At 35.7% G+C, this 25,330-nt stretch overlaps 1 protein-coding gene across 9 annotated transcripts in view; it reads right to left on the reverse strand.

The window, feature by feature from the left end:
* LOC136790655 (uncharacterized) overlaps positions 1-25,330 on the reverse strand; it is a 52,138-nt gene that overhangs the window by 21,415 nt on the left and 5,393 nt on the right. For 3 of the 9 annotated variants that reach the window (XR_010831003.1, XR_010831005.1, XM_066995744.1), the window contains one exon: positions 19,954-25,326. The exons of the other annotated variants lie outside the window; for them this stretch is intronic. Coding sequence is in view for 1 of the 3 variants with exons in the window: in XM_066995744.1 (XP_066851845.1) it covers positions 25,274-25,326 (53 nt within the window). In the remaining 2 variants the exon portion in view is untranslated. Of the gene's footprint in view, positions 1-19,953; positions 25,327-25,330 lie in introns of those variants that run through there. 9 annotated transcript variants of the gene reach the window in all.

A 25,330-nucleotide genomic window follows, 5' to 3' on the forward strand; every position in this document is an offset into this window, starting at 1 on the left:
TCAGAGAACCAAGCAAGTAGCTCGATGCAGGAGATGAAATGACTATAACTAAATCATTCCTTGTAGAGAAAAGTTCACCAAATAAGGGCAAAAGGAAAGAAAAATTAATTCAGCCCTAGGAAAAGGTGAAATATTTTATGAATATTTGAATGGATTTGGTGTAGCTACTTTTTCATCAGTCCATGACACTCTACTATGACTGAATTTTTCTAATTCATATTTCATTTGATTAAAAATAGCCCTAATGAATAAGAAAATGGAAAAATAGGACATGGTTCTCCATCACTTATATTTCATAGAGTTAGATAAAAAATGACAAAAAATTAAAGGTATAAAACATGTTATTAAATCTACCAATCTTATTAGATATTTACCTTTCTCAGTAGTAATTTTGAAAATTGCCACAATTTTACACTATTTCTGAGAGTATCTGAGGCATCCGTGCACTGATATATACATTCTCCAAATTCACCAAGAACTTGGATAACCTAATAATTTTTAAGCATAAATTTTGTTAAAATCAATGTAGGGTTGAAAACATGTTTTGAGGGACCTCATCCAACTCCGATTACGAATAGTATTCTCCTTTGCAAAAATTACTCACCTGTTTAAAAAATCCCAAATGCTAGAATGTCAGAAAATGAAAAATGATGGAATACAGCCCATCCCCAAATAAGGTATAAATCTTCATTACTTGTTAGCACATACCTGACAAATGCTTCCTCCCCCAACACACAAATATGTAAAGATGTCCAAAAGTCAAAATAACAGCTTTTTAGAAGATTGTTTTGGATTGAGCCTATAAGATACATCATTTGTAATAGACCTAGAGTTAGAGTACAAGTTTAAAATCTGTTATATACACAGCAGCATTTAAAGGAGGAACAAGATTAGGCTGACTCCATCGTGAAGAGCTTCTTCCCCATTTCTGCTTTTACTCTTACAGTTTATTTTACTCTGTGCTAATAAGGATATCTTTCTGTGTCTGCCTGCTCTTAAGTGAGGCAGAAAAGTAGTCTGCTTAGAGGAAAATGATTTTGTAAGTGCCCTTGTTTCCTGCATTGGCACACAATAAAGGTAACTGGTATTAATTTAAGAATTTGACTTTTCTGTGAGTGGTGACATTAGTATTTACACATTTTATCTCTTCATTAACATCTGTTAGTATGAAAAGGTATAAATATGTCTTTTACACTGCAGAAAAAAGATATATGGAAATAGTGGAGAATACCTGTAATAAACTGAGGGTTTATGCTGCTTGCCTGTATGAATAAGGAAAAGAAAGTAAGGGAGATAACCTTTCTCCCTTTTCTTTCTCTGGTCTCTGCAGTATCTGGAAGTTAAGGAACAAGAGGGCAAAAGTTATGGAGAAAGGTAATTTTGTTCATTAGACCAACTGATAAAGTTGGCAAAGAAAAAGAAGTTTTTGTGCACAAAAGCCTTTCTTCAGAGATAAATAAGCACTGAAGCACCTTTCCCTGAATTGCTGGTTAGGGAGTAAGAGATGTGAAAGGCTTGTTCCCTGCATCCTGATTCTGCTGCTACAATCAACGCAGCAGCATGTGAAAGTTTCAAAGTCACTTATCCCCATTAAATTTATACTGTGGTATTGCAAATATTAATTGCTAGATGGTGCCTTGCAGATATAATTGTCCTTTCTGCTGTGGTTCCACTAAACATTACCATGACACCTCTTGAGAATGGTGACAAAAGCACAGTCAGTCACAGCTCATGTCCTCTTTTTCACTGTTGTCTGCTTGCCCCAATGTCTGAATATCTTGTCAAATTTAATCCAAGTCAAAGGAGAGAAACAGGGTTTAGAGCTGTGTTTCCTAACACAGCATTTTTACTTCGGTTATGAAAGAAAGCAGGCTTTTTTTTAGAAATATCTTTGATTCTTGGTAGCACATATAGAAACAGTACACATGGCCTACAAACTTCTCTATGATGCACAGGCATGCCAGTTTTTTTACAACGTTTTCAAATGGATATTTAACAATTATTTGAAAATCCAATATGCAAAATATGGCTTTTAAAGTTCTGCTGCATTGAGACATCACAGTCCAGTCACTCCAATAGCTTGGGACTCATGATGTTTCAAGATTCAAACAAGTGTCAGGACAATTGTTACAATCAAATTTCTATTACATGTGGGAAATTATCCTGGAATTCCCAAGAACAGGTTTCACGCTGAAATACACACAAATCCTATTTTAGCACTTTTTTATTATACACTTTGTTAGTGTTTTACCCCACATGCTGCATCGTATCTTAATTAAGGGACACAAATTGGCTCTGTATAATAGAAAAGAAATAGAATAAAAAGTAAGATAATAATCAGATGAGTTTCCTATAGTGCTGAGAACCAGAAAAATGCATTGAATAGATGGCATTGCTTTAGCATAGGAATCTTAAAGGTCTAGACTCATTTGGGCACCGTAATTATTACCAGCGTTCAGAGGGAGACACACCATGTCATAGGTTATAGAAGATATCTTCAGCTTTTATCCTCTGATATAAAAGCAGAAAAGTTCAAACAGGTCCATATTTCTATAAATAAACAATACTCTATTACAGTGTTTTGTGAATGTGTCAAGTCTTGAAGAGGCAGATTGTGATCTTGGCTTTTTGCCCACACCAGGAATTAAGAGGCTGTTCAACATTCATGCTGCCTACATTTGCTGCTTATAAAACCACTACCAAGATTAGAATCAAGGAGCTTACACAGGACCATTAATTCACCTTTTTTACAGGTAGATGGGAATGGTCAACTAGAAGAAAGTGCACATCTGGATGTTTCTCTCCAGTGCACAGGCTGAGTAGTCATATAAAACTGCAAGCTCTAAATAAAAGGCATACATGCTGGCATATTTCCACAACTGAAAAAGGAGAGAAATGTGAGAGCATAGGACTTTCTGTGGCTTTGAGTCATGATGTGACTTTTTTAGGCTTTTTCATTTTCATTGTTGTTAATGTATGAGTTAATCCTAATTTAATTTTTGTACAATGGTAAAAGAAGCCACTCCTGACTCCTGCTATCTGGAGTTCCACCATTCCACCTGTCCTAATAAATGAAAGAGGGGGGTTACTCAAGATCTAGACCTCTGCTCATCTACATGTGCTCAACTGGTAGTTCTTTCCCTGATTATGCTTTGGACTACTCCAAATATCTCTCTTCAAGACCAAGTCTGAGCAGACTTTTGGAAACAGTTTTCTTCATGAACTGATCCCAGAAGTCTACACAGATGAAACCATGCCAGTTTTCTCTCCAAATATTCTACACAGACCTCCAATACCATCCTCACAGACTAATCACCCAGTTGCACATGACAGTTCCTCACGTGACATGTCAAAACTGCCAATGCATGATCCCTTGAGTTTCCTAATAAAAATTAGGAAGCTCTAGGAAGCTGCAACATAGCTTTCACAGTAGTTCAGGCATTTTAATCTGGAAAATAGCACACCTGCCACAAAATCTCACACCTGTAAAATAAAGGTGCTCTCTTAAGTCCTTAAGGGTTTGGCTGAAACAGTCAAGTGCTATGCAGTGTGGATCTGACAAACCTCTACTAGGCTAGATAGCTTTATGCAGTGTGGAAATGAGCTAGTCCTTTTCACCTATCTCAGACATTTAGACTTGCAGTTCTTAGAAATTCTCACTCCTTTATTGTTTTTTACTTAGTAGTATATGCACAGTCTCATGTTGCTGTCCTCTCACTAGCCATTACTATATCTCTTTACCCCACTATCTTTATATTCATTTTGTATGAAAAATATCAATAGTTACAGCATTGCTTTGAGAAAGCAAATATGTGAATGTGGGAATCCACAAATACAAATCATAATTTAAAAAATGAGACATTTACATCATTTGGGAGGTCTTTTATATAGATACTGCTTATCATATTGTTTTTCAAATGCACTAGCAGATCACTGTAACAACTTCTAGTGCTATTCTAAAGGCAGACCTCTTTTATAAGCTCAACACTCCAGTCGTCTTCCCACTCATTACATCCTACATGTTGTCAATCTTAGTTTCAAAAACTGTCAGTCAGAAATGCAGTGGGAGATATGTGTAGCATTTTTTTAAGCACACTAAGGTGGGCATTTCTTTGATTTTCCTTTATTCTCTTGATTGCAAAGTACAGTATGTGTCTTACATGCATGCAAGCAAACACAAAAGTACATGAAAAACAGTATTTTGAAAACTGAAAACAGAACTTTGGTACAGTAACCCTTACAGCTAACCAAAGTCTTTTTGTTAATCAAACATAATCCTGATTATTTAATATAGTTGTTCCAGGTGTTATAAGGTCATCTTTATATTTAAGGTTACTGATTGAGTAAGAACAATAATAAAATATTAACAAAAGAGAGAAAATAAAAGTCACAATAATTTGCTGAAGGACATTGTAACTTCTACTATAACATTTATATTGGTATCAGGAGAAGGAGAAGGAAGAGAAGAATGAAAAGGAAAAGTACAAGGACAAGGCACAGGAGTGGAGATAAAGCCTTCTAGATGCGTGAGTGATCTATCTCAGTATGGGAGTTTTTGTTTTAACACCAATATAGTAATTGATACTACTGTTGTAAGTGCACAGATGTCTTATATAACACCATAAACTAAAGTAAAATCCTAAAATTAAAAAAAAAAAAAAAAAAAAGAAAAGAAAATCTTATTTTACCCACCCATGGAATTTCTGTGAAAGATTTTTCTTAAGTGTTTGAAGAACCACATTGCTGCCAAATCCTTCAAACTATCTCAAAAGGCTTACCTACTGCCACTGGTGCCAGAAAATGGCAGTTTCACTGAACCTTATAAAGCCTCTGGTGACATGTAATTTAAATAACTTGCCAGACTTGCTGAGGTGGTTTGCCTTAGGGGAAATAAGGTTGACCAACTGGTGATCTATTATGGTGTTATAGAATGGGTACTGAAATTATTTTAGTGGTAGCTATATACAGAACAAAAAATCTTCAACAGAAAAGATAATAAATAAAAATAAAATAGCATTTTCAATTCTGGGACTAAAAAAAATAGTTTCTTCATGTTTTCTCTAATAGCTGAACACTTTCAGTGACCATTCACAGAATAACTTGCTGAGGAACTTTGGCAACAGGGTACTTTTCCAGTGTAGACCTTAATGACTTTATGGATTTGGGGGGATGATCAAGAAGTTAAGTGGTGGTGGTCGTTACTACATCTTTTAAAAGTACTCTACTTATACAGTTTGAAATAGCTGAAGTCTTCATGTCTGACAAATGTTGGTTGCAATGAAAATATTTACATACTCCTAACTGCAGTGACTACTAGATGTTGCTAAAATTACCAGTGTTGCTCAATACTAAAGGCAACATTAGTGATTGTCAGCCACTAAATGAAAAGGGTTCTGTGCTCACAAAAAAAAAAAAAAAATAAAGGCTTATCTATTCTAGCTTCTCAACTTTTTAAAACTTCTTTATGTGCTTCAAAATGTACTGACTTGCTTTAATGGGGCAATGTTATCACTTCTCTTCCAATCCCTGACACACAGGGTACCAAGAGAATAGACTAATTTTCTATTTGTCTGACTGCTGTTTTCTGCAATGATGCTTTGAACTATAATCTATTTTATGGATAATCCTTTGGTTTAATTCCCTATTTATTGGCATAACTGACAAGAGAGAGGTAGCTAAATAGCATTCTAAACCCCTCACCCTATTAAGGGGCAAAAGAATTTAAGTACCTAAAGAATGCAGATATCATACAGATGAGCTTCCACACTTCAGTATTTTTGACACTATATTTCACACTTCCTCAGCATTTTCATCCATAACTGTGTTTTTCAAAATGTCTTTGCTTTATTTTTAGTGAGAAGTAGATCTCAATTCATTGTCTAGAGGAATAATAGATGCAAAAATCTCTGGATTGTACCTCTGTGTCATTCTTCTCTGCATGTCACATCCAGAAATGAGGGTCATTTCTAGAAATGCAGGGTCATTTCTAAAAACGCAGCTTCAGAATAGAAGTAAACTGATAGCTCATGTGACCACAGTCACAAAGTAGAAAGTACTTTAAAAATGCTAAAAAAATAGTGTGGAGAGGATGGACTAGAGCCAATTTCTGAGCAACTTCAGAGATTGATATTTTTTCATAGATGTTCTGAAGTGCTTCTGACCTCAGCTTACCTTGCCTTTCCAACCATTGTGAAACACTTAGACATTTTTGGAAAAGACTCTATATAAGGCTAGATTTTTAGTTCAATGAGATACCTATGCGTTGGAGTAAGGGAGACCTAAGATAAAGGAATACAAGAATATGCAAAAAAAAAAAAAAAAAAAATCCTTCCTTTTCCAGAAGGCAAAGAAGTAGGCAGAGCATACATGGGATCATGTTCATTTGCCTAGAGCTGGTGAACCAACTAAGTGTGGGAAGTAAGACTTTATTGTTGGTACTTGGCAGTAGCAATCGCCACAATCCTAGTGCCAAAAGTGGCAGAGTTGATTAGGAGTTCCTAGAACCACAGACATCCTCTTGGGATGCTCAAGTAAGAACAATTCTTGTTGCCGTTTACTGATTTGTGTCCTGGAGATTAAAGTAGACCCAAATTAGCAACTAAAATGGCAATTTATGTATTAAATGTTTGTGGAATAACAAGAAGTACTTATGAGTACTTCAGAATGGTGTTGGTCCACAAAAGTGAATGATTACTATATGATAACAATTTACTCTTTAAAAACATAAGAAAGTGGAAAGAGAAGACAATGAGTAGAACTCTTGGAGAAGGAGAAAGAATAACTCTCAACTATCTGTACAATTGCTATACAGTAGATTCTTCATAACTCAGCTAAATTGTTTCCTGTTTGTGTTTCCTTTAAAAACATGGCTATACAGACATTACCTTAATAAACTGAGAGACAGCAAAGAGATTTTAACATTGAAAAAATTGACTGGAAAAAAAGGGGTTCAAAATTGATTAAATCATGCAGGTGACAAGATGAATTCAGCAATTCTTTAAAATTTCATATTTACAGAACAATCCTTCAGCATAAGCAATTTGAAATCCTTACCAAATCATTCAGCAGGGAGTACGCTGTGAAAAAGAGATTTGATTAATACAGGCTGTATGGTTTTCAGCATTGATTTTTCACTCTGACAAAAAGTACCAAGTAAAAGAAGGTTCCCCGAAGTACTAAAATAGTCTGTGGCAAAGAAATGGGCAAAATTATGAAACATAAATGCCAGATGGCTGTGTTTTCATGTACCAATGGAAGGGTGTCATAATACCACTCCTGACTGCATTTTTTTACATAAAAGACACCAGAAATAAAATGTATCAGAAAACCACATTCAGTTCTGAATATCAATTATAGTAGTCCCAATGCAGAAAATGAAATAACTGCCTGCATCACAATTATTTAAAGTGTTAAACATCTCTATACAATAAAAAATTAAGTACAGGCTGCACAAAAAGCTGTCTAAAACTATCTAACTGAAATATTAAGTGCAGTTTTGCATCTGAGCTCCCATTCCTTTTTCTAGATGTTATGTGTCTTGTTCACTCGGAGCAGATTTATCTTTTGAGGCTACCAATTAAGCCAAACAAAACTTACCTTTCTTTAACAGTGGCTAATTGTCCAGTTTTGCACAGTAATTTACCCAGAAAGTCTGAAAAGGGATCAATTCACCTGGAGATATTAAAATCAGTTTCTCAGATCTACCCTTCCTATTGAAGTTCAGCTACAGTTCAGCCACGTATGCAGGAGTTCACAGGCCTGAACAAGAGCATGCAATTTCTGTAGTTTGATAGACAAAGCACATGGGGTATGGTCTGAATTTTGAGTTTGTTCATTTCATATCAGAAAGACGCTGAACCAAAAAACATATATGAAGAAAGGGTACTTTGGAAATTTAGGGGTTAGACTCTCTCCTGACTGTTCTGGGCAAAATCCTCCCACTCCTCGAGCAGTATCCCAGAGACTGAGGATCACCTCAAATTTCATAGTCTGAAAGATGGGTTTCTCCATTGTGAAGTAGTGCTAATAGTGGCACTCTGAACTGCTGTTTTGAGTGTAGGAGTTTAACTTCTGCTTAAAGTTCACTTTAACTGTTCAATGTGAGTCTCGCCACCTATAGTACTTTGTTCAAGCAACTGAAAGTTTACATTCTACTGCTAGACAATTTTCTTCCAATAGTATTTTAAAGAGCAGAGTTTGAAATGTCAGGCCTTTCCAAAACAAGGGAATACTTCAAATCAAATTTGTTACAGACGTACAGGTGGGGTATGTGGGTGTTGTGGTGGGGTTTTTGTTTGTTTGTTTGTTTGTTTGTTTGCCTTTTTTTGTTTGATTTTTTGTTTGTTTCTGGTTACAGAAATTAAAAAAGAAAAGAAAGCAAGTTCTCAAAAACTCTCTGAGTTTTATTTTTTCAGTCTGATCTCTACAAAGTGAACCAAGAAAATGGATCTGTTTAAAAGACAGTTACAGACTAGACAATACAATACGAATACTAATATTATCTAATACTTTTACTGGATTTTTTTTTTTTTAACTGAAGTAAAATATCCCAAAGAAATTTAGAGAAGGTAAATGTAAAGAAAGAAATACCACTTTCTAGTAGCTGGGTAAAATTAGACAGCAGTGGGATATTTTGGTTAAAAAAAAGTGAAAAATTATTAACAGGCATATTTAAAATAGAATAGAGATAATAGAAATTATCAAGAGTAACTGAAGTTTTTTATATCACAGGACACATAAAGAACAGTCTTTAAATATAAGGCCTTCTTGTAGAAATATTTGTTTATAACAAAAGGAAATAGTAATTTAATTTTTTGGTGTTGTATCATTGAAAATAGAAGAGTCAAGAGTGTTTTGAATATACAAAGCTGACCTCCAGATGTCCCTTACATTCCTACCATTCTGTTTTATTCTGTGAATAAATGTATGTCAAATGAAAGATATTGACATCAAAATGTCTTCAAAAGCAAAAGAAAATGGTGTACATATCTTTGTGCCAGAATCTTTGCAGAGGTAACTCAAGATATGAGAATGGTGTTTCAGGGTATGTCTCCTCAGGACATCAGTGCCATTCAGAAACAGTTGACAAGATACATGTGAGCTAAGTCACCTATGCATGCTGTCAAACAACTTAGCACTCCATTTCACTTCACTCTGCAGTTCATTGACTGTTCACACTGCTTGTATGTCAGTTTGCTCCTGGGCTCTCTTTTGAACTGTCACAGCTAGTTTTCTCTCAGGGAAACTTTAAGTGTGAACCTGGGGATAATTTACTCCAAAGTAAAGTAAGGCAGTATGAACAAAACTGCGACAGGGTTGTCTTGGCACATGCACCACCACAGTCAAACATACACACACACTTGTACACAGCAAAACCAGATGTCAGCTGCCCACGTGTTCTTATGTCATACTTCCAGCCACGCAACATACACTTTTGGTTTTGGTGTCATTTCAGGAAAAAAAAAAAAAAAAAAAAAAAAAAGAACAACAAAAAAAAAACCCACCACTTGCAGGCTACACAAGGGCTTCCCTTGCCCCTCCATAGCTTCTGTGGGGATGAATGACCACTGCAACATAGATCAACTGTGAAGCTAGAAACAGTGTTGCTGAATTAGTAAAGTGCTTGGCCCAGATTAGTAGCCCTCGCTCTAGCTTCTCTATTACGCTGAATAGACATTGAATACACACTCCTTTGCCTGAATTGATGCAGCAAGGTTCATATAAGCCAATAGCTGAAGACAGGGTTTGCTGGGTTTTGGCCTGCTGTATGCTGTGTACACACACTGCTAGTTTCTCAAAACAAGTAAAATAAAAGGTGTAGACTTCCAATATTTAACACGAACATGGTCCCAGGGTTGCAGAGGTATTTGCTGGTGGATCATTGAAACAAGGTTCAGTTCCGAATACAAAGACTTCTTGCTGTCAAGTGTCATGCAATTAATATTACATGACATTTTATTAAAACATATCTTGAAATAATTTACAATGGAAGGTACTACCTTCCAAATACTAGCACTACCATGAGAAAACCCTGATGAACAAATGATAAAGTTTTCACTCTCTTAGTTCTTTACCACCCAACACAGGGAGCAAGAAGACACATTGAACAGTTGGAACACATACCTTTCTTCAAAATGTAGGGAGTATGCTAAATAACCAGGGTCCCCTGGAAATAAATGTATATGATAGTATATTAAAGACAGCACGATAGAGCTGAACGAAGATTCTGCAACTATTGCTCTGTATATGAATGCTTATCTTTTAAATCTTATCTTTTATTATTAGTTTATATTTACTAGCATGTAGCAATCTTGTTATCAGTCTTCTCAATCAAGTGGATATACTTGAGCTAAAAACTCATTTTTATAATCCTGGCTGTATTTTTTGTAAGAATAAGATAATATCGGGGCAGCACCATTATTTATGCCTATAGCCAAAGATTTGATGTTACTTTCATTTTTTCCAAAACTATTCATATGAAAATGACACAAGCTGAAACTAGTTAGACAACTACAAGGTGCCAAAATTTATCTGCAGTGACTTGAATATTTACCATATTATTTATCTTTTCTCCCTATTTATAAGGAAAGTTTACAATACTTAGGAGAAAAAAAATAAAAAAAAAATAAAAATAAAAAAACAGATCAGAGGAAGAGTAGGAATCAAAAGAAATATGTATGCTCATGGGAACAAAGCCTATTCTACTAAGGTAGGTTTGTCTGTTTCTTAGAGGAAAAAAAAAAAAAAAAAAAGACGAGAAAGCAGAAAGCAAAAACTTAAAAAATGAGGCTTCAGTCTTTATGGCTTTGACACTCTGCTGGCTTTCCCCCAAAATTTCTGTAGAACAGTGTGTGGAGGCAAAATGTTCTGCACTACTTCTAGGACATACACTTTCCCTTGCCAAGTACGCCAGGGCTCGATAACACACACAGCCAACACATCTTCAGTGTTTAAAGTTTAATCTAAAAAAAAAAAAATAACTAAATCCACACACTGAATTGAAGGGAAATCAGTCTTCCCATTTTGAAGAAGATTTGAGTTAAACCTACCTCAATTTAAATCATTGGCTTAGGAATTCAAACATTTCCATTATGTTTAGAGCAGTAAGCCACTCCCTCCAGTACTGCCTGAAAGAACCATTTCTTCTTCCTTCCTTCCTTTTCTTTGAAATCAGTTTCTCTCACCATAGGAAACATGCTGGCAAATTGTGAAGCACAAAGAAATATTAAGATAAGTTAGTGAAAGAGGTGGGAAGAGAATTCTTATCAGGAACTCTGGGCCTAATTCATATGCCTTGAAGCTAAAAGAGAATTATATAATGTGAGGTTTTCTATGTCAGACACCAACTATTATAAATTACAAGAAAATGCTTCTTAGAAATTTTTATGGTAATGCTTTTTTCCTTAGTTGGCAATGCCAAGATATCAACATCCATTTAAAAAAAAAAAAAAAAAACTACTGTATATTCTCAATGTTTCAATCTCAATGTTTCTCAATGTTTCAATCTATATAAAGAATTCACTGAGTTTATTATACCACCTACTTGATTTGAAGGGGGAGGAATTAATGCAACACCAAAATCTAGTGAGGTATGTCTCAAAAACTAGTACAACTACTTATTAAATTACTTGTTCTGTCACTTTAATGAAGACATTTGGAAGAAAAAAAAATGTATTTACTGCAATCAGAGAACTGATTCTTCATTACAGTAATCTAATCAGTGGGAAAAGCAAAGGATTTGCTATACTCTATATCACTATATTCTTTCACAACAAGAAAAATAAAAAGAATCAATTTCAATAAAATAATAATTTAAAAATAGGAGGTGACAAGGAAGATAGCCATTCCAAAAGTAGCAGCTGCTTCTAGTCATTCAGACTCAGCATAAAATTAATCTTTATGACATTTTAGCACTGCACGGAAAAGTTTAGATTAACACATTATATACAGAAGACTTAGGCAGCAATATATATATATATATTTCTTCCCTTCCTTTGTTATTAATAGGGTCATTTATAAGGCCTTTGGTGTGAACATAGAGATGTAGGGAGTTTTCTACTGCCATCCGTTGATGAATTAGGATAGAACTGAAGTCCACAGGAGAATGAGATTGAGCCCACCATTCCTTGGTGAACACAGGGAATTGTATCTTGGAAAAAAAAAAAAAAAAAGTCTGCATCAGCTTTCCCAAGTAGTTCTTTGGGACTCACCAGAACTGAATGCAAGCTCCATACACCATGGAAAGAAAGAAAAGGTTCTGCTTTGTAACCACTCAAAGGTTCTGCCCAAAGGTAATGCAACTGACCCCATCCTGCTGCCAAGTTTTTTGTGAGGAAATAATACGGATGTGATTGCAGGAAGGCATCTTTGCAGTAAAAGAGCACATTGTTAAAAGTGGTGGGGAACAGCAGCAGAAAACCTAAATATGGTTGCTAACTTCCACCCTGATGTCTCCTGGAACTTTCAGAAGCTAACCCAACAATACAATTGATCAAGACATGGTATTAAATATGCATAGTGTGTCATGGTTACTGTATTGCAAACAGACAAACAGAAATAACATATATACTCAGACTCGATACTGAAAGGACAGCAATTCTACTTGAGTAAGAACATTGTTGTTTGGTAGATAGTTTTTGTAAATGCATAGACTGTTTGAATAGACCTAAATCTATATTTATTCACAATTTTGGACCAAAGTATTGCAAGATTACAACTGTGACTACTTTTCTTTAAATTTATTTTTATATATATATTTTCTTAATTTATGATCTTTGGAGGGAATTACTGAAATAATTTCTTCAGCATTCACTATACTTTAATATTCATCAGCCTTTCTAAGTTGCTGGAAAGAATGTAGTTAGTTGTCCATTTCTTTATCTTTTGTACCAAAATTATAAATATATGAAGTAAACATTTTTATTTTTTAAATTACCTATTACTAGTAGAAATTTGATCCAAATACAAGTTTAATAGCTGCAAGGTAGTAGACAAAGGTAATATCTATATTCTACTTCTTTATAGAATAAAATATATTTAGTTATCTTTAAGGGAAGTTTGTTAGTTTCTGTTCTGCTCTCTGCCTCACTGCTGTTGTGACACATAGTTCCACCCTTACTGACTAGGTGTTACTGATTTAGAAAATTCATGGGGTGTAAGTGTTCACCAACCTGCTAATTTGTTCTTGGGACACCTTTTTTGTCCTCAATTGAGTCAACACTTTAGGAGGCTTCCGGAAATCAAGATTAATTCAGTGAAAACAAAAATTCTCAAACTAAAATTGAAGTTCTCCTGCTGAAATCCAAATACTTCCAATCAAACACAAAAGATTGACCATCTTGAATCTGAACCATCATTCATTCCCTACTGCAACCAGAAAACTGATCCCCTTGTAAACTGCTTATATCACGTAAAGAGCTTGATCAATAATCCAGCATGGGGAGACCTAGTAGCCTGAGGGTATCTCAGATTTCCAAGATAATACTGACACCAAACTATAGTTAGCATCAGGGAACTAAAGAAACTATATGACAAAGGGATATTTGCTTATCTAATATATTTTCCTGTAATCAGAGAGAGTTTTTCCACCATGTTGTCCTTTTCTCCTGTTTCCCATTTTTTTCACAATACTGTACTTGCCCATCTTCTTTCCTTCAGTTTGCTACTTCTGGCAGTGCCAGCCTGGACACAGAGCCTAATTTAATACGTTCATTGGATAATACTCTGTTCTGTGTCTCACCTTTAATGTTGGTACATTTCACTAGTGAAAGCAGCCTCACTCATTGGGAAACAATGAACTAAAGCACTAAAGTGTAGTTGGTATTTTACTGTTTGTATAAGCCAGTTGATAAATTGATAAATTTATCAATTAAATCAATCAAATAAATTGATAAATTGAGTTGATAAATTCTTCTGGAGTTTTCCCCACATAAATTATTGGGTTCTTTTATGCAATGATGATATATTTTTCTTTGTTTTATATCTCAGTTCAGTAGTTGCATGTGAATGAATCTTGCACATTAAGAGACCCAGGGAAGGCATTTATTTTTTGAGGCCTTTTGAAAGAAGTTTAAAGTTACAGGTCCTTGCAAAGGCCAAGTGAAGCTCCAAAATATTGGCTTCAGATAACAGAAAAATTGCAAGCAAAAAATTTTGATTTTGAAACTCAAATGCAAATTCTATAGCAAAGTTTGACTATTTAATTTCCACCAGCTTTTTTCTCCATGAAGATTTTTCTTCTGAAGATTGCCTACTATTGGGTCTTTTTTAAAACAGCAGTTAAATTTTCCCAGAATGTTTAATTCTTCATGTGTCTATGAACTACAGTGAACAGCTCAAATTTGATCACATATTTGATGCTTCCCTTTATTGTATGTTTGTATGTGAGAGGTATAGCCTTGTAACATTTTCTATATTTCCTCTCCCACTACATTCTACAACACAGTAACCTTCACACTGACTGAGAATAGCTGGATACTGCTTCCTGCATGGTTTCTCAATTGCTGGCAATTTACTTGGCCAGATGGGGTTTCTGTGGAGAAATGTGAAGGCTAAGTGTGCCCCTGCAGAGCTCTTGGCTCCTGCTGACTCAGCAAGTGAAGGACACAATCAAATAGTATAACTTTCACCTCTTTTCTCACTTTCTATTTTGCCTCCTTTCACTCATTGAAAACTGTCTGAACTACTATTTCAGGTGACTTTTTTTTTTTTCCAGTTAGGATCTGCAGTAGCTTGAAATTAAGCAAATCTTTACCAGTCTTACTCTGTTCCTACAGAGTAAATGTAAAGTCACAAAGACTAAAGTGAGTCATGAAGCTTTAGCAGACACACAAAGCAGAAGCAGTGCATGTAGGTAATATGAAATGGTAACTCAGAGCTCTTCAGTCATGAATGGAGGGTAGTGCAGTGTCTGCATATTGTCTCTATAAGAGTAGCAGTGTGAAGCATCAGTCGGTTTTTGCTATTACTGATACCAGGAAAGCATTAAGAGCAGGAGCAGCAGCTGAGATATATTTTTTTTTTCCGGAGAAGCCTTAAAAAAGACTAACTGAGGGAAGATATTGAGGGAAATGAGATTTAAGCCCCATTATAAATGGAAATGTCTTCAAATAGAGTACTTTTGAAAATGTGCTGAGGCACCAGACCATTTAAAAGTCATGGGAACATATTCATTAACCACATTAAAATGGAGGAAAGTCCCATAATACACGCTTACATTTACAAGTGATTGACTTCAGAATGCCTTAAATTGGCACGTAGATATTTTTATAAAAAGTAGACAGGTCTGGGAAACAAAACACTGAAGAAAGCAAACCAGTCAACCAAAAAAAGCTTATCAAGAGTAGGATGCAAACAAGTGGGATTCTGGCTGCATTTTACTTGTACATCAAATATGAGAGTTTGGCTCTCTTCTTTAAAATGGAAATGTGTCCTTTTTTTAGAAAGGTATGCCTTTTTCTTCTTAAATATGTTTCAAGTCCAACTGAACATCCAGAGGATAGGAATATTTTTGTATCTCTACAGTATGAGGTTTAATGAAGAATTGCTAATAGAAATCTTGCTATTGAAAACATAAAGCAAGAACCAAATATTTAAAAGCTTACTTTCACCTTTATAAAGAGCAAAGTATTATTTTAAAAACAGTATTTCATGAGTGATTAGTCCTCAGTCTGACCCAAGGGCAGTTTTTTGAATCAGCAAGTCAGATGTGACAGGGGGCTTGAGTGGTGGCTTTGATGATAGTGTCTGCATGGTGAGAAAGCACTGTTATATGGGCTGTTCTCAGACTTAGATCTTACATTTCCAGCATGACTGAGGAACAGTAATGATGCTTTCATTCGTCTACAGGCAGTTAGCTGACATCTAATCCTTCTTGCTAATTAAAAACAAGGGTATTTTCTAAAAAGCTACTATTTCTTCTTTTAAAGTACATATAACAGAAACAAAAGCAGCCTAAATGATTAGTTCCAAGTCTTTCTGCAGATGAAACTAACTAGAGAAAAGTGACCATATTTTGCACATCACTGATAAACAATTTTCATGTCCTATTGACGAATCTATGATTTTATAGAATTTTACATCTGTCAACAGCTGCTTGCCAAATATTTTCTGTCTATTGTGAGGTAACCAAATATACTTTATATATATACATATATATATATATATATATACTTATACATGTATTTCAGGGAAAGGAATCCCTGAAACTGGACCTAGGTAAATCAACTTGTCTGGCAAGACTTTCTTCCATTTCCCTCAATGGGAAAACATTCTTGATCACACTAAACTAAGTCTCAAGGTGCTTTCTTCCTATCTGATATGTAGCACAGTGGACACAAAACCTGCAATAAGTGGGAGACTGGGTGGAAGTATACACGAGATATTCTGGAGGAAAAGGAGGGAAAGAAATGCTACCTAATTCTGTAGCCTAATAATATAGTTAATTGAATATAGAGTAGATGTGTTTTTCTCCAGTTCTCCAATTCCCCGTTGTATAATATCTCATATGACTTCAATTAAGTGTTTTGAACTGCTTATATATTTTACATTGCATACTCCTTTGAGAAAAATAGATATTCCTAGATGAAAGGAACTGGCTGAAGTTTTTACTTCCACAGATAGGTATTCCAGACTGATTTAACCTATCCTAAACTAACCTAATCTCAGTAAAATTTAACTGGTCACACAAACATTTTTTACAGAACGGTACCCAGTTGTCATTACATCTATGTTACCTCTCTGGCAACCTGATCCTTTCTAGCTCCCTTCATGGACTACTTTTCATTTCTGAATCTTCTGTCTTACGAGTCGTTCCACTAAATTACAGAATCACACAGAATCACAGAATCATCTAGGTTGGAAGAGACCTCCAAGATCATCTAGTCCAACCTCTGAACTAACACTGACAAGTCCTCCACTAAACCATATCACTAAGCTCTACATCTAAACATCTTTTAAAGACCTCCAGGGATGGTGACTCAACCACTTCCCTGGGCAGCCTGTTCCAATGCCTAATAACCCTTTCAGTAAAGAAGTTCTTCCTAACATCCAACCTAAACCTCCTCTGGTGCAACTTTAGCCCATTCCCCCTCATTCTATCACCAAGCACGTGGGAGAATAGACCAATCCCCACCTCTCTACAGCCTCCTTTAAGGTACCTATAGAGAGCGATAAGGTCGCCCCTGAGCCTCCTCTTCTCCAGGTGAAACAACCCCAGCTCCCTCAGCCGCTCCTCTCGTAAGACATGTTCTCCAGACCCCTCACCAGCTTCGTTGCCCTTCTCTGGACAGGCTCCAGCACCTCCATGTCCTTGTAGTGAGGGGCCCAAAACTGAACACGGTACTCAGGGTGCGGCCTTACCAGAGCCGAGTACAGGGGGACAATCATTTCCCTAGACCTGCTGGCCACACTGCTTCTTATGCAAGCCAGGATGCTGTTGGCCTTCTTGGCCACATGAGCACACTGCTGGCTCATATTCAGCCAACTATCAACCAGTATTCCCAGGTCCTTCTTGGCCAGGCAGCTTTCCAACCACTCATCTCCCAGCCTGTAGCACTGCTTGGGGTTGTTGCGCCCCAGATGCAGGACCCGGCACTTGGCCTTGTTGAACTTCATACAGTTGGCCTCAGCCCATCGGTCCAGCCTATCCAGATCCTCCTGCAGACCCTTCCTACCCTCGAGCAGATAGACACATGCACCTAACTTGGTGTCATCTGCAAACTTACTGAGGGTGCACTCGATCCCCTCATCCAGATCATCGAGAAAGATATTGAAGAGAACTGGCCCTAATACTGAGCCCTGGGGGACACCAGTAGTGACCGGCCTCCAACTGGATTTAACTCCATTCACCACTGCTCTTTAGGCCTGGCTACCCAGCCAGTATTTAACCCAGTGAAGTGTACACCAGTCCAAGCCATGAGCAGCCAGTTTCTTCAGGAGAATGCTGTGGGAAACGGTGTCGAAAGCTTTACTGAAGTCAAGGTAAACCACATCCGCAGCCTTTCCCTCATCCACTAAGCGCATCACTTTGTCATAGAGGGAGATCAGGTTTGTCAAGCAGGACCTGCCTTTCATAAACCCATGCTGAGTGGGCTTGATCGCCTGCTTGCTCTGCAAGTGCCGCGTGATGACACTCAAGACAATCTGCTCCATGAGCTTCCCTGGCACTGAGGTCAAACTAACAGGCCTCTAGTTCCCTGGGTCTACCCTCTGGCCCTTCTTCTAGATGGGCATCACATTGGCTAGCTGCCAGTCTACTGGGACCTCCCCTGATAGCCAGGACTGCTGATAAATGATGGAGAGTGGCTAGGTCAGCTCTTCCGCCAGTTCTCTCAGTACCTTCAGGTGAATCCCATCCGGCCCCATCGACTTGTGTACATCTAAGTGCTGTAGCAGGTCGCCAACCATTTCTTTGTGGATTATAAGGGCCACATTCTGTTCCCCATTCACTTCCACCAGCTCAGGGTACCGGGTATCCAGAGTTACATTCTGTCTATGAAACCTATAAAGACTTAATCATCCATTCTAACAAATGTTATCACACATAAAGCAAAAGATGCCCAGAGAGAAGACTGGAACATTTGGGAAATTCTACTATCATGTCTCCCACTCATGCTTATTCAAGGGTCTTCCCCCACACCCTAGTTCTTTTTTCTCCAAAGACCTCTAGACCTAAATGCATTTCCTTTTGTAGAGATAGGGATCTTTGCTGTCCTCTGTCTTCAACATAGATTACTATATGCCACACAATTATGTTAAGAGAACATTATTAGGGTCATAAAATGAAATGCTCATTTCATAGTTAGAAAATTATGGAAATGAAGTTATAGGTGGAATCATAGTTCTGCCCACTTGTACTTGTACAGTCTGACATAGCCTTTCATTAGAGTCATATCTTTCCCCAAGAGTCCTACTTTCTTTGTTGTAGAGAAATGACCTTCTCTGAAGTGAAATCAAAGAGGAAAACAGTGTTTCATAGTGTTAGAACACTGTACTTTAAAGCTGGAATCTGGCACTCACTTCCACCATAGATTTCCTCCATGGTATTAAGTTACAGACAGAACATTTTGATTGCAATTTCATCTGAATTCTTACCTGAAATCCTGAGACTAATTTACAGAGAAATGAGCATCCCAAATATATCTTATGTCAGTGAAAGTTTTGTTTTGTACATGTAAAAACTACATAATTCTAAGCATTCCCCAAAATATGTATCTAAATAAAATTAGCTATCCTAAATCCGTGGATATTTTTGATCATTTCCATATCATCTTTCCATTTGTAATGCTGGAATCATAATAACCCCCAAGATAATACAGTTCTTCACAAATTAATTACTATTTTTAATAGTTTAGACAATGCAATGATGTACATCACAAAAATTAAATTTAATAATTCTGAGTCCAGGATGTTACTTGACCAATGTGTTGTAAATAAGGCCTTGAGACAAACTCTGAATGTGAAAAGATCAAAATATTAAATAGTTACTTATCAAGTGTAATATTACACATTTGTTCTTTGTAATTAAATAAAATGTTAATGTTTTAATTTGTTAAAATGTATTTGTTTCATTATTTCGTCTTTGTGTTTTGTTTATTTATTATTTATTTATTCATTATTTGAAATTGAAATTCAGTGGGGGAAAGAGTACATGAACATGTAATAAGATTGCAATCAAGCATTGTAATGGATGGTGCAATGACATCTAAATCAAGGGTCTGCTGACAGCATTGTTCTGATATTTTCTAACTTGTGTTTAATCTGGCAATAGTGTTAGAGAATCAGAATCACAGAATGATTGAGGTTGCAAGGGACCTCTGAAGGTCAGCTAGTCCAACCCCACTGCTCAAACAGGGCCACCTAGGGCCAGTTGCACAGGACCAAGTCCAGATGGCTTGATGTTCTTGATAATAGTCTTTAGTTTGGACATTAATTTTGACTATATCATTTCCCGGTCAAAAAATAAACAAACCAAAATATATATTAGTCATATGCTATATTAGTGATGCTTGCATGGTTGGTCATAAGGACATCATTTTATTCTGCTGAATAAGCCTTTGCTACTTGAACAACTAAATATAGATGATGTTGCCATTCTTTATAGAGAGCATGAATGGGATAACTTTATAATAAATTTCACAATTCCTTTTGACATCATTGATACTTAGAAAATACAAGAATCTTTCTTCATCCTTTTCTTACTATTCAGACCTTTCATCCAGGTGTTTACACCTGGCAGATCCTCAGTCCGCATTGTCATGTCCCAAAGAGAGATCACATATCTTAAGAGAGTATTTTCTGGACAATGAGCTAAAACTGTCAAGAAGGTGTTAGTCAATTACATTTTAGACCACACCCAATGTGAATGAAATCCTTGGGGAAATTATTTTCTGAAAATTTAGGAATACCCCAATAATTTTATGCAAAGTTTTTCAGTGGATTATTGCTAGAACAAACTTGGGTGGATTTTAATATTCAGACAAAAGGTAGCATCTTGAAAAAAGATCAGGTTCTTAGTGAAATGTACGAAAGTGCTGAAAATTGTTTAAATAAGACTTTCTGTAAAATTCATAATCAGTTCTATAAAATTCAACCATCTATCTTCATTATCACATATCATTGAATCAATATGACTTTTTTTCAAAAATTTAACTACAGTTTCAAGTGTGGAGGGAAGAAGTTATATTCTAAAGCTCAGTAAAATAATAACTGACTTTTAAAAAGGGGGATATATTGTGGGAACTGTCATGAAATCAAAATCTCTGAAGTTATCCTTCTTACTTATAACTTTCAGAATAGTACTAATACCAAGTTAAGTCATTAACTTCTTCCAGGAATAGCACATTGGATAAAAGGCAGAATTTTTTTCTTCTCCTTACTTTGTCTTTATGAACTTTTTGGAACTGCAGTAAATTACGTACATCCACAATAAGAGCCATGGAGTCTCCTTTGGGAATAAATAGAAGTTTATCCCAAAAATGCCAAAATGTTTTAAAAAAAGAAAAACAAAAGTTAGTAAATAAATGATAAATAACTCATTTAAAAAGTAGATTGTCCCAACTGTGTTGATATGTTTTTAAATGATTTCATTTTAAAATGAAAATTGGAACTCCCTCAGCTTTCCGAAATCTGCATTTTCTCATTTCTCCCTTATAAAATTTTAATTGCATTTGTTCATAAAATTAAAAAAATATATATTTTCTTCCTCCTATTATTCTATTTTTAATCTTCTCTTTCTAATCTCACTCTCTAACCTTCTCTAAGGTGCTTGATGGAAGAATTGTCTTGGAACAATTTTTTGTAGTGTCTGGATTTTTCTTGTTCATCAAAGCCTAAAACTTCAAAAATCTCACTACTTTCTTTATATTCAACCTGGTAACATCTAGTAACTAGTAACATCTCTCTTCATTTGGATTGACATTTGACATTCTGAACAGCTCTCTTCCTGTAAAATGCCAAACCCATACATGTTTTCAGTTTGTTTGTGTTTTTTTGTTTTTTTGTTTGTTTGTTTTTCACCTGGATCTTCTTCCAGCTATATATTATTCAACTATTTTAAGACACTAAATTCCTTTCCTTCTTGTTTTGTCCTGGAATGACCTAGGGTCCTCTAACTAGCTTTTCACTCTTATTCTCCTTCTTTTTCTATGATGTCCTCAGATGTGGAAAATAATGAACTTGCATGTGAATGATGTAGACAATATGTAGACAATCCATAGAAAAGACAGACGCACAGTGGCCAAGAGACATGCAGTGGCAAAACAGCAGAATATGTAAATAGTGTATCACCTTGTAGACCTTACCAAAGCATCAAATATAAACCTTCAGATCTTATTTAGAAAATTGCTAGGAAGGGTAATGGCTTCACTTTTGTAAAACAGGTAATAAATAAGAAAAATTAAATAATTTTAGAATTATTTCCATAGAGATGCCCAATCAAATTAATACATTGTTCAGTTTTCGACAAGGATCATGATGATGAAATGGGGAAAACAGTTAACGAAAGTAAAGGTATGAAAGAATTATCATATCTGAAATGAAACTGACTCAAAGGCTACAAAATACTGAAATCAGAGAGCCTTACTGCAGAATCCTGAAACCAAAGGGTCTAGAACAAGGATTCTTAGTAAGCATATCAGGATGAGCATTCAAGTCTAGTGAGCAGGTTGCCTTTGAGAATGGTCATTGAAGGGCGGAAGTAATCAGATCTCTCAATATGATTTTCAGATGGTTTTAGAACGCAAAGCTTCAGAGTAAATTTTGAGACAAGGAATGAGTAACAACACAAAAGCACCAAGAAAACATTAAAATCTATCTAAAGTTTTCAACAAGTAGACCATACCATTTACTTGATATCTTTCTTTAATCATTTATGTTCTAAGCAAAGCAAATGGAGAAAATCTCATCTGGATTTCAAAACATCTTATCACACTATCTCATAAGAAAATTATTAGTTAACACTGAGAAAATAAAATAATTGACTAATCAGGAAAGGACAACAGATTGTGTTATGTGTTTGTATCTTCAGATGGGTGCTATTAAAGGGATTCTTCAAGGACAGTCTTGCAACAGAGCTTTTTTAATATTTAAATGAAAGACTAGATTTAAAAAAAAAAAAAAAAAAAAACGTGGAGCATGCTGCCAAAATGTGCAGATAGCCCAAGTTTGGGAATCATTGAAAACATAAAAAACCATACAAGAATAATCATATGACCTTGATGATTTCTATAATAGAAATTGCATTAAACTTAGTAGTACAAACAGCAGTGCAGCAAGATTTTCTGCTGTGAATTGCTAGCTCATCAGATGAAAATTACAGAGAAAAAGAAAGATCTAGACTACCAAGTAGAGAATGACTATCAGCTACCAAAACATTAAGTAGCTATCAAAAATGCTGATATGAAGTATTACACAAGGGATGTAAAGGAAAGGAGTGGCTAATGCTATTACCTCAGGTAGAATATAGATAGAAATCATCCCTGACCTCCATATTAAATAAAGATTCACTAAAAGTTTCACTAAAAATGGAGTGGTTATGAAGGGGAAGTCAGCATAATGTCAGGAATGCAGAACATATTTCATCAGACAAAAATGAAAACTCTTGTATTATTTTGTGAAGAAGACTAACATGAGAGAAATGCTTTCCGTAACCACCTGAATGGACAAACAAATCTTGCAGATGTTTATAGTCAGGTATTGAACTTTGAGATCAATATCAACATAAGATTGAATAGGTACATAACAAATAAATTTAAGATTAAAAGAAAACAAGAAAAGTATTTTAGCCTTATGAGTGACAAAATTCCAGGCCTTTTTCTGTAGTGTGTAAAACTGCTAATTGATTTTAAGAGATACCTATATAGAAAGAGAGTTACAGTTATAAATATACATATATATATATATATTTTATGCAACATGAGTGCTTGCATTAGCAAACTATAGGATATAGGATTCAGCATCCAAGGATCCACTTACAGTTTATTCTGAGTCATAAAGGTGACCTCTGAGGTCAGCCAAAATATCATTTACATTACTGAGTGGTTTAATAGCATTTATTTTGATTAAAATGCACATTGTTTCCTTCATTCATCTGCTCAAGATCTGCATGAATGTTTTAAACATCATTCACTCACTCAATGCCTAACACAAAGCTTATTTAGTCAAAGTACTTCCATTGACTTCTGTATGCTTTGGATTAGGTTCTATACCCTTACCTATCAACCAGCTTCTGCAGGCTTCCAGTATTATCATAATATTCGACTGCTTTTCTCTTTTCCCATGATCTTAAAAGGCAAAGAAAGAGACACACTTTGGTTGCGCTGTCTGTTCTTTAATGTGCTTAGATTGCAGTAATTTCCTGCTGAGCCCTGGATGAGGTTTAGTTTGTTGAGCAACTTTTTAATCATCTCACAGAATGAATGAACTGGAAGATATGTCAGGCTTCTATCAGAAGATGAAAAATGTGGAAACTTATCAGTACCTCTCTTCCTCTAGATATATTGTAGGTCATAAAACCCCACTCCATACATTACTGCTTATTTTTATAAAGGAAGCTAAAAATGTAATTATGCAATGGATGATCTCAAGAAAACTCTTCAAAATAGTTAAAGTTGACATTAAAGTATGGCTAACTGTGCATGGCAAAAAGTGCAAAAGAGGCAGCAGGAGGACAAACAATTTCAAAGACTGGCTATGTAATCTTGCCTACAGGAAGGGTGGCTCAACCCACTCCCTCTTATTTTGGAGAATAAAGGTAGCTGTGCCAAGCATTTCATAAGCAGCATATTGATCAGTGCTTAGCAGCCTAAAACGTATTTGCTTGCTGGATGGATTTGGCTTTATTTTTTTCCTCAGTGTTTATGGGATCCTTCTTTAGGATGAGATAAGCAGGGCCTTCCCTGACCTCAAATTCTTATTTTGGCTAACTGCCAAAGCTCTTCACTGGAGCTATGCAATATAGAGAAAGGTGCAGGGAAAGTTCAGGGGACTGACTCTTCACACTGTTTCTTCCTCTGTCACACCACTAACAGTAGATGGGAGCAGGTGAATGGCCCTTACGCTTTTTGGTGAATAGTCACAACTCTGTTAGGGTCCAACAAAGGATTAGGGAAAGAAAAAAAAAGTATGCTTCTGCAACGAACAGCTAAATAAGAGTTACAGCAATATAACCTGTAAGTGTTCTAATGTTGCACTTTTCATATGAAAAGAAATGAGAAGACTAACATTATAAAATATCTAGTAAAGCTGTTTTATTCTTTGCAGATCGAGGCCAAATAGACGGTCCAATAAACAATCAACAGCTTGGTCCTACTCTAAATCACTTCCCTTGTCACCATATTTAATTCCTTAATTTATAATAACTGTGTATTTATATGGCCCTTATTTCAGCTGAAGAGCAATGATTATTTCTGATGAACTAAACAGAAACATTAAAGTTCAGAAATAAGTAAGTGAATATGTGTAGACTTAAAAAATACATTTTAGGTGTAACCAATAACATATATTGGAGTTAACTTATAGAAGAGAATTGAACTCCACAGAATTCAATTATCCATAATGACATTTTAATTTTAATATCAAAGGTTCTTTCTCTGAATTCTGCAGCACAGCCATCTTGCTTGGATATTTCCTCTTCAATTCAACAGGCAGTTGACACAGTAGATTCAGGAAGACATGCCAGATCTTTTATGCTATCCCAAATTATATTAATAATAAATGAAAGCTGAACCGAATGCACTAGGAATATCAGACAAAAGATTTTGTGATCTGGTGATTCTCATTTAGATATTACAGAAAACTTTATCTCACAGCAAAGATACTTGCAACATCCTAA

The sequence above is a fragment of the Anser cygnoides genome, chromosome 4 (genome assembly GCF_040182565.1).
Source record: "Anser cygnoides isolate HZ-2024a breed goose chromosome 4, Taihu_goose_T2T_genome, whole genome shotgun sequence".
Classification (NCBI taxonomy): Eukaryota; Metazoa; Chordata; class Aves; order Anseriformes; family Anatidae; genus Anser; species Anser cygnoides.